Source organism: Tupaia chinensis, unplaced genomic scaffold, assembly GCF_000334495.1.
Source record: "Tupaia chinensis unplaced genomic scaffold, TupChi_1.0 Scaffold000262_1, whole genome shotgun sequence".
Classification (NCBI taxonomy): domain Eukaryota; kingdom Metazoa; phylum Chordata; class Mammalia; order Scandentia; family Tupaiidae; genus Tupaia; species Tupaia belangeri.
In genome coordinates, this window is record NW_006159742.1 from 895,935 (window position 1) to 908,775 (window position 12,841).

At 40.4% G+C, this 12,841-nt stretch overlaps 1 protein-coding gene across 4 annotated transcripts in view; it reads left to right on the top strand.

Moving 5' to 3' along the window:
- DOCK4 (dedicator of cytokinesis 4) overlaps positions 1-12,841 on the top strand; it is a 164,464-nt gene that overhangs the window by 121,678 nt on the left and 29,945 nt on the right. For all 4 annotated transcript variants that reach the window (XM_014588159.2, XM_014588162.2, XM_014588161.2 and 1 more), the window contains 3 exons: positions 6,410-6,551; positions 7,897-8,063; positions 10,824-10,910. In XM_014588159.2, the coding sequence (XP_014443645.1) occupies positions 6,410-6,551; positions 7,897-8,063; positions 10,824-10,910 (396 nt within the window). The remainder of the gene's footprint in view (positions 1-6,409; positions 6,552-7,896; positions 8,064-10,823; positions 10,911-12,841) is intronic.

Consider the following 12,841-nt stretch of genomic DNA (forward strand, 5'->3'; position numbering starts at 1 on the left):
CTATTCTATTCCATCTGTACTTTTCATAGCGTTAGCATTAGAGAAATGGTGGGGCATTGCAGGAGGCTGGTAGTTGCTGATTAAAGAAAACCATGCAGTTTAACATTACATAGAGGGACCAGCAGATGGTGCACTGGTTACATTGCTGGACTTGCACATGGCTGACTGTGGTTCATGTCTCAGACCTGGCCGCTTGAAACTCATGCCTGGTGCATATGGTGCTAGCCCAAAATCCTAAGAGAAGAATGAAGGAAACAGGATTGTGATGTGGCCATCCCCTCAGGGGATGATTTCTGGCCTTCTGTCTGTCTGTCTGTCTGTCTCTCTCTCTCTTACTCTGTCTCTCCAGCAAGCGCACACACCATATGGAAGAAATCTCTGTCAAAAATGAAAACAAAAAAATCTCATGGAAACCCTATGGCCAGAATCATGTAACGAGTGTTGTTTGGCCTTTTTGTGACAAAACAAATCCCAATAAAGAGATCCAATTTATTCTTTAGTATAAACTCTTCCTACAAAGGAAAGTTTTCCAGGCATTCCAAGGTATATACTAGATAATGGAAGAGTCAACTCCTTTTTTTCTATTTACTTTTTGCCAAGTAGTATATTATAGATTTGGATATGTATTGAACACTTCCATCTATAATTCTTCTGATATAAAAACATCCGTTGAAAGAGGAAACATATTTTGTCAAGCAACTGATGTAGCTGGGATAATTTGTAAAACTGTGCCAATTTATTGCAACTTTAAATTTCAATATATAAATATTTTCGTTGTTTGTATTTACCTGAATCTTACTTTAACTGTCAGTGCACATAAATAAATAAGAGATGGATATACTCACAGAAGGGAGAGGAAACATATTTCATTTTCTTGTTTGCTTAGTAATTTTTAACTTATTTGTCCTTTTTAAAAGAATTACTTATTTAATTATTTTTATTATTATTATTTTAAAATTTGGTATAAGGCACATACATTTACCAGAGAGTGACAGAGAGAGAGGAAGACAGAGAGAGAAAGTGAGAAAGCAAGCCGCCAGGTCCAGGACTCAAACTGCAGCCAGTCATGTGGAAGTCTAGTGCCTTGACCATCACACCACCTGCTGGCCCCAGCTTATCTGTCTTTAGGTATAAAAGACAGGTAGACAGGAAGGTAGATTAATCTAAAATATTCAGACACTAGATAGGTAAAGATTAGTATTGCATGGAGTAAACAGATAATAGCAAGATATTTCGTTTAATTGATTGAAATGACCATGTATTTGTATGGAGATAATGCAAAAGCTCCCCATTACATTTGAAGAGAATCTACATGATGATGTGCGTGGTCACAAAACTGATTCTGCAGATGAGCCTGTCAAAGGATAGAGGAAAACTTGAGTCCAAATCACAAACAATGACAAATTCATACTTACTATAAAGACTAAGTTTTAAAAGTGATTATGAGGCCAGCAGGTGGCGTGGTGGTTAAGACACTGGACTCCCGGATAGCCAACTGCAGTTTGAGTCCATACCTGGAGGCTTGCTTTCTCACTTTTCCTCTCTCTCTAGCCAAATTAAAAAATAATAATAATAATTAAATTAAATTAAAAATTATTTTTAAAAGTGATTATGCTTCTCTAAAGCTGTTATCAGCAAAGTAAAAGATTTTATGTTCTTCTTATGGTACCCCAAAGTAGCCTATCTATTATACATAGTAGATATGGTGTTTTAGAAACCATAAAGGGCCCACAAAATTTTATATTATTTTTAGAAATCAACAGAAGAAAAAAACTTATAGGTTGAAGAAAATGCTGTAATATACTGCTTATAATATAGTAGATAATATTACTATTGATATATCCATCAATATACCAAGCAAGTCATACAATACAATGTTTTTTGTCTTTTTCTATAGGTTTTTGCCATAGGATATGGCATCAAAGAGAAACAGAGAGAAAAGTGAGAAATCATGCCCCAGGGTGAAGGACCATGTTACGACCCCTTCTTCTCCATTCTCCTCTCTGGATTTTGAACACACATACACACACACACACTCAGCATGATTTTCGAGCCATGTGTGAGTCTAGCACCTTAACTACCATGGACCTGCTGGCTCTCCATACAGTATAATTTGTAATATCTCTAATGGAGGAAGGGCCCATGAAGGCAAAAGACTGGTAGCCAGGAATCCTATTAACTGGCCAAAGCTAAGATTTAGGATTTTAGGGCCTTGTTAAATGTTGGGCATATTTTTAACTGTTCGTTGTTTTGTTATACAATATATATAAGTATTCTGTGGCCCTACAAAAGTCGTAATGCAGCTCTAGATCAAATTCGCATTTTAACTAGCAAGGATACAATGAGGTGCACTGGACATTTATATATTTTGTGCAGTTACTGTTAATTAAAAGGTTTTTTTTAAAAAAAAAAAAATCCGAAGATTTTAGGAACCATACTTTTAAAGGAAGTTGACCAGATTGGGAAACAGCATTGGCTAATATAATTAATTTTGTTCAAATTCAATTAGGATGAATCAATATCTGTATCATCAGACTTTTAAAAAAATAACTTTTCTGTATATAAATGACATTTCCTTCAAAATCAAAGAGAAGGGTCACCCTCTATTGGTTTCTAAAGGACACTGCACTCTTCAGAATCATGGGAACTTACCTGTTTTAGGAAATTATATTCCAGTCAGTCCTTCAATTTAAAATAAACAAATAAGAACATTAAAAACTTACTTTCATTATTAGATCAGTTTTAAGATAATTCTTGAAGCTCAATTAAATTAATACATTTATATAATTGTACTATCAAAGTAGGTTTTATCCCCCCTCAGGGAAAATGAGTTCTATAAAAAGTATGGATAGGGCCAGCTGGTGATGTGGTGGTGAAGGCAGCAAGATCCCATAGGGCTGACTTGGCATTCATATTTCAGACTTGGCGGTTTGAAAAACACATTGGAGGAAGAGCAGTTGGCATAATGGTTATGTTGCTAGACTCCCATGTGGTTGACTGTGGTTTGAGTCCTGGACCCAGTGGCTTAAACTCACCAGGCATGTGTGCATGCATGCCCAAGATCCCTCCCCAGAGGAGAAGGGAGGAGAAGGGATTGCGGTATGGCCATCCCCCCAGGGAGTGGTTTCTCGCTTTCTATCTCTCTGTCTATCTGGCGAGTGCATGCGCCCTATAGCAAAAACCTCTCCAAAAAGAAAGAAAGAAAAAAAAACACATTGAGCTTATGTGTCTGTGCCCAAAATCCTGAAAGAAGTGGAGAAGGGAATGTGGTGTGGCCATCCCCAGTGGGAGCTACTGTCTTACTTTTTCTCTCTCTCTCCTTCTCTTTTTCTCTCTGTCCAGCAAGTGCATATGCCCACAGGCAAAAAAATAAGTAAAAATTTTAAAAGACATTGATAAACATGACCCAACAGTTCCACACCTAGGTATATACTAAAGAAAATTGAAAGCATACATCCACACAAAAGCCTGCACCTGAATTGTTCATGATAGCCAAAAAGGAGAAACAGCCCATGTGTCTATTAGCTGATGAGTGGATAAACAAAATGTAGTATATCTATATAATGAATCACTACTTGGCAATAAAAAAGAAGGAAATACAGATTTCTACTATAAAATTAATAAACTTGAAGATATTATGAACTATTTGAAAAAATTAGCCAGTCACAAAAGGCCATGATGTATAATCCCTTAATAGGCAAATCCATAGAAATGGGAAGTAGTTTCATGATTGCCAGCAACTAGAGGGTGGGAAAATAGGAAGTGACCTCCAATGGGTATGGAGTCTTAATGAGACTATGAAAATGTTCAGAAAATGGATTGTGCTGATGGTTGTATAACTCTGTTAATATACTAAAAATTGGTCAGTTATACATTTGTAAAGGATAAAAATTGTATAATGTGTGAATTATACCCCAAAAAGGTAAGATTATTCTTTTAAAAGGCATTGATGGGGGGAATGCTTAATTACTTTTTATTTTGTAGCGACCCAAATGTCAGACCCCAATCTTTTATTTCAAAATAGCTTCATAATAGCACTGAATGCCTGTATGCTTAGAGTAACTTCTCTGATTTTACAAACTATTGTTTATATGTAAGTCTTTTTTTAAAAAAATATTTCTGTTATTGGGATATTCAGACATTTATTTTGGAAGCTATAGAATGCAGGAAGGGATGTGTTGTCAATTTTATCAAGCATTTTTATGTTTTAAGTATAATATTTTTAATTGCCAAAAGGCACACGTGCTTGCCGGAGAAAATGAGAGGAAAAGAGAGAGGAGAAGTCACCCTCAATGGGGCATGGTCATGCTCCAGTCCCTTCTCCTCCATTTCTCCTTCCTGTGGTGATTTTGGTGCACATGCATGTGTGTGCACGTGCACACATGTGAACACGGACACACACACACACACACACACACAGAGGCCTTATGTATTTTTCAAGCTGCAAAGACTGGGATTTGAATTGCAGTTGGCCATGTGGGATCTGATTCCCTTAACCACGAGGCTGCAGGCTAGGCCAAAGTATAATTTTAAAATATGGCATCAGAAGTAGTGAGTTTTATCTCAAAAGTTATGAACATAGGATTGTTTGGGGGGTCCAGATTTCTAGATAGAGTCTGCCTTCAGTTATGTTTTTCAAAGGATAAGGCTTTCTTCAGGTGGCGTAGAGCCCTGAGATGAGTTCTCAGTGTCCAGTCCCATTGTGTTCCTGTAGCTCATCTGCCCCTAATCTTTTTCCAGCTGCAGACCTGAGCCTGCAGCTCCAGAGCTGTTTCTAGCTCCCTTAGGACATTTTATGTGGTGAAAGGAACCTCGTAGAGCTTGAAAATGTTGGCTCCCTGCGATCTGCTCTCTCCTTTTCTTAAAGATCTTCAGGATTCAGGATGTCACCACCTCTCTTGGTCTTACTTAGTAGCTCCTCAGACTGTTTTCTAAACATACCAGGCCATGTTCAGAATAGATAGAGCCAGACCCTGGACTCATAACTGAGTTAGAATCTAGTAGCAATTAACAAAGTTCTTAAAGGCACTGGGCCTCAGATTCCCAACTATAAAATGGTATAGGGCATGAGTGAATGCCTCTGAAGTGTTTATGGGTTAAATGAGATATGCGCAGGGCGCCTCATCAGTGACTATGCTCAACATCTGTAATTTCATTATCATTAAATTGTCAGAAAGATTTTCCTCATATCTAACCAGGTCATTAAGGTATTTTCTGGAAACCCACCCATCTTCCCAGCTCCAGCTTACTTCAAGAATAATCTCCACTGTTCTTCCCATAATGGGAGAGTCATGACCCACATAGTACAGACATGCAAGGGTACTTTAAAAAGTTTGTAGAAAAACAGAATTAAAGTTTAACTTTATTTGAGTGCAAAAAATTTTTAATCCATGCAGTTTTATCATAATGTACATTTTCCATTAACTTCATGAAGACCCTTTATATATTGCAAAACAAAACAAAAATATGTCCAACATTTAGGGAGGCCTTAAAAGTCCTAAATCTTAGCTTCAGCCAGTTACCAGGATTCCTGGCTACAGGAAGCTGAGTTGAGCTAGTTATGGCAGGGAGGAGTCTGTGCCAGCTAGAAGTCACAGTACAAATGGGTTCACTCTTCCCCTCCGTGGATGCCTCCCTCCAGTCGGTCAAAGTGTTAAGGCTGATTTCAGTGGCCTTTCATTTGGGTCACCAGAAAAGTCATGATGCAGTTTTTGCATAGAAAAATACATCATGACTTTTCGGATGACCCAAAAGAAAAGTGGGCTAGCAGGTGACATGGAGGTTAGGGTGGCTGGATCCCACATGGCTGACTGCACAGTTTGAGTCCTAGACCCCATGGCAATCCACCCCCTGGGCAGGTGATTTCTCACTCTCTCCCCATCCCTGTAACCTCCCCCCCCCCCCCCTGCAAGTGTATGCACCTTATAGCAAACTAAAAAAATAAGAAAGAATGAATGCAGTAAAATGCATTTTTAAAGTTTGCATAGTTTTATTCCTCTCCAAATTGTGAATTTATCCTCATGCGTTTGATATCCAACTGACAGCCATGTCTGTTAACACCTGTGCATTAACATTTAGAGGAAACATGATTTTTTGTTTTTGTACTTTGGTGCTTTAAGGATCAGATGCCTCTTTGTACCTCCTTCAGGTGAACCAGTCAGACAGAGTAAGGCTCTCTACTGGTTTTTTAAAAGCCATAGAGAATGGAGCTCATGATCTCTGCTCTGCATTTTGTATGTTCAGACTAATTTTTCAGACAATTCCACTGTATTTTTGTTTTTATTGTGTTATGCCGTGTTGGTGTGGATCATGCGGGTCGGTCACTACCAGTGTCACGTTTTCGGCTTCTTTCTGTAATGAATGCACTCAGTCATGTAGTCTTAATTTCTTTTTTTGGTTTCACCTCCAGAATAAGGAGTTCGTGTGTCGAGGGCATGACTATGAGCGGCTGGAAGCTTTCCAACAGAGAATGCTGAACGAGTTCCCCCATGCCATCGCCATGCAGCACGCAAACCAGCCCGACGAGACCATCTTCCAGGCCGAAGCTCAGTGTATCCTCTCTAGAAAGGCTAAATCTAGCTAGAATGCCCTGGCTATTAGCTGCAGAGTATTCTTATGCAAGACTGTTCAGCTCCTGGTCCCTTTTCAATAGCTAGGTTCTTACTCTCCCTCTTTCTCATCATCTTAATTTTAGCTTAGCTCCTTCTGAGCAGAATTTAATTTTTCTATTTATTATCATGGTGTCAGTTGACAAGAACTCCCTTAAAGATTCTGTTAAAGAATTTTTTCCATTTTAATTAAAACTCTTCCGTATCTCCACCCTGCTTTTAAAGCTCTTTTTTAGCAATTTCTCTTAGAATAATTTCCATCTGACATATCCTGTGTAATTGCCTCAGTTCAAGGAAGTGACAGCATTATATTTACTGGTATACAGCATTACCCTTCTTTCCCCTGATACATTTTCATTTTGGACTGAGGAAGGAAGAGAAAGGTACCCCAGTATATACGGGGGACTCTTAGCTATGAAATCCCAGAAAGCCTTGAATAATTGCTATATAATTCACACTCTCATTGTCTAAGCATTAGGGACAAAGGCAGAGTTCCCTGGCACTCTTTGGAATTTCTTTGCCTCTTCCTGATACTGAAACTCCCTCTGATGATTATGGACCCCATATCAAAGCAGAAACGAAATTGCAACAAAAGCAAGAAATTACATAAGGAAGTATACTTTGCTATCATTCTTTCATAAGAGAAGGAGGTAAACTTATGAGAAAATTTAACATTCCTTTAATGTAATTTTAAAAATATCAACTACAGCTAAATCTCCCACTTATCAGTACAAGATTTGGGAGAGTAGATACTGCATTTGAGGGAAGGTTGGGATAGCATCACATTGGTAAATGTAAATAATTGTTGGTGTTCTGGTGTCTGTCTTTGGTACTGGTTTCATGGATATTTACACATTATTATAAACAAACAAATTGTGAAGGGCCATGCACAGATTAAAGAGTGTCTAATGAACTATGATTAGGATTATTCTAATTCTGATTACCTAAGACTCAAACCATTCCCACTGCCCCAACACACACACACTACACACACATACACACACCCACAGTCAATGATATATAAATTGATAGGTTAAAGAAAGTTCAAACTGACACTTTGTTAGACTCACCTGCTGAGCACTATATATCAATTAGTCAAGGCCCATAGTTTGAAGTGTGATTTGCTATAAACTGAGTTCTTGGCATCTTCTTGGCAATTTTTTAAATTACTATAATGGAGTTGGAAACTCCAGATTGTTCCCTATCCTTTCGTCTCTGTCACAGTTCAGCTCAAGGCACTTCCCCGGGGCTTGCCCAGTGGGTTCCCTCCTTGACTCCTTCTTCCTAGATTTGCAGATATATGCTGTAACTCCCATTCCGGAGAGCCAGGAGGTTCTGCAGCGAGAGGGTGTTCCAGACAACATCAAAAGTTTCTATAAAGTCAATCATATCTGGAAATTTCGCTATGACAGACCATTTCACAAAGGCACAAAAGATAAAGAGAATGAATTCAAGGTACTTTGTAATTCTTACTACATGCTGTGTCCTCAGATAGACCATAGACCGTGAGCTGTTGGAGGGCATGACTCTCAGAAAACATTTACTCAGAATAGTGCCCAATGACAGAACCAAAGGGGGATTGTAGAAATCATGTAGTCTAGTGGTTTTCCAGCTCTGCTATGGATCACAGTGGCATGGGGTACTTCCTAACCAAGCAGAATTCTGATTGCCGGCCCAGAATCCTAACTCAGTGGGTTCTGGGAGGAGGGCCTGAAATCAGCTTTTTTGGTGACAGTTCTGCTGATGATAGTCCTTAGACCTATCTTTGAGAACTCATGGTTGGATTCAGTCCTCTTAATCTTTCTTATTGAACCAGTTTGGGGAACCTCAGGATGTGTATTCTCAGATACGGTAGAGGAAGATTAGTAAAGACTACAGAAGGAACAGGGGAAAGAGGACCCTGAGACAGAGAACATTGTGTAGACTGCTGGTATGGTGTGTAAGTTCTGTTCTGTCCTTTGCTGCTTTTTCTTGTTAGAATGATGTATAATGAGGACTTCTGAGAGGGCCTGGAGTCGAGGCAAATCTTGGATGCTTCCATTTGTTGAGTTCTGTGCTCTTAGTAGTTCCAGTATGCCTTGCTAGTTCAGTACTTTCTCAGCCAGAAAGGGATAAGATTCCTCACAGCCTCTCTGGGGTAAAGGGGAAAGTTTGTTCAGCAGACAAATTATAATCTGTCTACTGCTTGAAAACAGTGCCACAGTGAGACCGGATACATCCTCAGTTAGTCAGTATTTTGTACCTAAACAAGCAGTGCAAAATGAGCTTGTTGTTGTGGGTTAGTTAACTGGCTTAGCAGCTTTATCACAGATATTCTCTACTTAACATAGAAAACAGCCTCCTGACATTATTAGTAATGATAGCCTAGTGTTAAGTTCCAAGCCAGTTCTGCCTAAGTGCCGGTTTGGGGGCTCCAAAAAACTCCGAGAATTATTCACAGGCAAAAGATCAGAAGAGGAACTGTGGTAGTTTTACAGAGTGAGGGTGGGGCTGGATAAACATCAGTCCTTCGTGCCACCAGGTCTGCTGAATTACGTATCAACCTAAGGCGGTCACTGGGAAACACCATTGAAATATTACTGAAAAGATCTGTGATCATTTTCTAGTCCTTTCTGAATATTTATATTTTTCTTTTCATTCTCCAAAATCAATTAAAGATATAGTTAATGATATTGTTTTCCTTGCAATTGCTTTCAGTGAACAGAAAGTCAAATGAGGTTTGAGTGGAAATGGACTTGCTTGAAGTCACATTCTAATTATTGGTAAACCCGGCTTGAGGACACACATCTCCTGACACTGTCTCCATTGCTTTTTCTAGTGCACCACCTCACCCCATGGCCATCACTTTAAGTACAGCAACACCCTCCACCCCAAAACATAGGAATTTGAGGTCCTTATTCCTCTGCTTATACCTTTCAGAATCTGGCTCCAAACTGTCCCTCCAGAAGCTTGTCTCTGCCACTCTCACTCAACGCCCCCTCCATCCCAGCTTCAGTCGTACCCAGCTTCTCTCTTCCTTTCTCGCCATGCCCTTCACAAGCCTCTCCCATGTCTCTGTTCATTGCTGCTTCCTCCTGGCAAACTCCTACTCACCTTCAAACTTCAGCTCATGTGTTACCTCCTCAAGACTGCTGCCCTCCTCCCCCAGGCTGGTGCCTGCCTGCTTCCTCCGGGTTTCTCTCAGCACCTTGCGCATTCCTTTCTTTCTTTTCACACTGAGTGCTTAATTATCTGCTTACCTCCCTGTCACTGCCAGAACACTGCCAGCTCTTGTCACTAGGACTCTGCTGTATTCATCTCCATGCATCTTGGCTGGCTCAAAGAAATTCTTCCATTTTTGTGTTGTTGTTTGAATAAATGGCACTGTTTCAGGAATTTCGCAAAGTTGATTATCCTCTTAGGAATACACTGGGTTTAATAAGAAAGATGAGACATGGATTCTGTAGCCTGGTTGACAAAAGAGAAACTTATTATCAGCAGCAGCTCACACTAAAGGCTGCCATGGTTTTGTGTGTCCTGGGGTTGTTCACTTTGACCAGAGGAAGTACCCTACCCTCGCCCCCATTCCCTCCACTGGCTCTAGAATACAGATCTGGCTAGGTAAGAAAATGTGGCACAATGGATTTGGCAATGGAGGAGGAGCCAGAGGGTTTAGTGGGTGCATTCTGGTGCTGGCTCTGCAGACAATTAGAAAGTTGCTTTTGAGCAGTCATATTGCCTCTTCAAAACCTAGTGTCATCTTCTAGTGTTTCTAAAAACTCTTTCTTTCTACAGGATTCTATTATTCTAATCTTGTGTTGACCAGCTGATGTGTTTACCCCTTCTCTTGGGTCATGGGAAAAGTCATGATGCATTTTTGCATAGAAAAATACATTATACCTTTCCCAACAACCTAATAGTTAAGTAGCTTAACCTTAAGGAGTAAAAGGAGTTTAAGTTAGAAGTTTACATAGCCAAATTTTATACCTGGAAGCTTGCTCTCTGAAGTAGGAACTCATTTATTTTACATAGAATAAAATTTTAGGCAATAGAGAATGGAATTATTGCGTAAGCGTCAGCAGTATCTTACTGAGATAGTTTGAGGGTTCCAATGAAGACTTAAAGAAAGGCTGACAGAAATAAGGAAAAGATAATATTGAAAGACAAACATTGGTCAGAGCACAGTACCTAGAAGGAAGGACAATGCAGGCATTTAATTTGTTTTATGTTTTGTAGAGTCTCTGGGTGGAGAGGACATCATTATACTTGGTGCAGAGTTTACCTGGCATTTCCCGCTGGTTTGAAGTGGAAAAGCGTGAAGTGGTAAGGATCAGAGCTTATTCTCAAGTACTTTCTCATCCCAGCCGCTCACCTGGAGTTGTGCTGTGTATTCCTCATTTCTGCTTTTGACTCAGAGTCCCCAGGAGCACTCATAGTAAGTCAGTGAATGTTTGTGATATTGACTGCGATTGCCAAGGCTGTGAAGGTCAACATTAATATTGTCCTAGTCCAGCTTGCCAAAGGGAGTCCTTGAAAACTACATTGGTTAAACCATGTTTAGAAAAAAAAAAAAAATTACTCACGGGCCAGCAGGTGGCATGATGGTTAAGGTGCTGGATTCTACGTGGCCAACTGTGGTTTGAGTCCCGAACTCAACAGCTTGAGAAATTCTCTGGGCACAGGTGCATGCATGCCAAATATCCTGAGAGAGGAAGGGATAACAGTGTGACCATCCCCCCTGGAGGGTGATTTCTTACTTTCCCTCTCTCTTTCTGTTTCTGGCAAACACACTTGCCATATGGCAAAAAATCTGAAGAAAATACTACTCAGGTGTGAGTTAGAAAAACTGGAATTCCAGCTCTTCTAATTCCTCCATCTGTGTGATCTTCAGTGCTTATGAAACTGTGTGACCTTTAGTGCTTACTATCAGGCCAGTGCTTAGATGAACTACTGTGTCTAATTTAATCATGATAGAAAAGCTATGAGGTATATATTCTTAATCCTATTGTCACAATTTTTTTTAAATTGGCCAAGCAAGTGTGTGATCACCAGAGACAGAGAAAGAGAGAGAGAGAGAGAAGGAGGAGCAGACTACCCTGCATTGGATATGGTCATGCCACAGTCCATTCATTTTTCTAACCTGTCAGGATTTGGGGCATGCATGCAAACATGCCTGGCATGTTTTTCAAGCAGCGAGGGCTAGAATTTGAACTGTGGTCAGCCACATGTGATCCCGCTCCCTTAACCACTGCGCTGTGGGCCAGCCTCCCATTTTCCCGGGTTTTAAGAAGAGTTTTTAAAAGCCTTTGCCAGAGGTCACATAGCAATATGTTGAAAATAAAGATAGATTCCATCCCAGGTTTTTCCGATGCTAAAGCCAGTTATGTTGTCTCTTCTAGCCTGCGTTTCCATGTAGTCTGTGAGCCATCTGAATCCCTGGCACAGCACCGATGCACTGCAAATCCAGGCTCTTACAGTTCCCAGTAGGAGGGATGGCAATGCATTATAGCCTTACTGAGCAGTCCTGGAGGTAGTGCCAGCTGGAGGTTAATGGCTGCCATCACAGCACCCAGGGTTTCTGGTTGTCACACATGCCCCCAGCTCCCATCCCCAGTTGTGGAGAACAGAGAGATCAATAGCTGAAGGCAGCTGCATCCCAGCAAGACCCACCCTACTGTCTATACCACTCTTCACACTGACAGCACCTGAATGTCGGCTACAGCCCTGCGACCTCATAGCATTCCTTCTCCCTCCCTCCATATGGCTAAAGCCAGTCCTTGGATTGCCACGGTTCTCTATGCGAAAGGAAATGTACCATTAAAGTATAATTTAGCCCATATCTTCTTTAAGCAGAAGCCCACTCTCAGTGAATAAATAAGAGCGACTCCTGCCCAAATAGTTTTTCAAGAATGACTTTTCTGATTCCAAAGCCAGTTATGTTGTCTCTTCTAGGCTTGGTTCCCCTGTAGGTATATGAGGCATGTGTCAGCATCAAAACCCACCCCAGCTTATCACATTTCATTAATGTAAGGATTGGATTGGATTTTCATTTTGCAATACCAAAAAATGTAAAAAGCTCCCTAAACAGCTCACTCTCCTGACTGAGGAGAGTGCATCGGCACAGCTGTATTCTTGTACTGAGTCAAGGGTCCTGAAGAATGGTTGCTGACGTGGTGTACACTGGTACCTTCCTTAGAAGAGGAGAGGCTGCTAAATGCAGTGCTCAGAGAGTCTTTTTATTCGGCTTCCTGCTG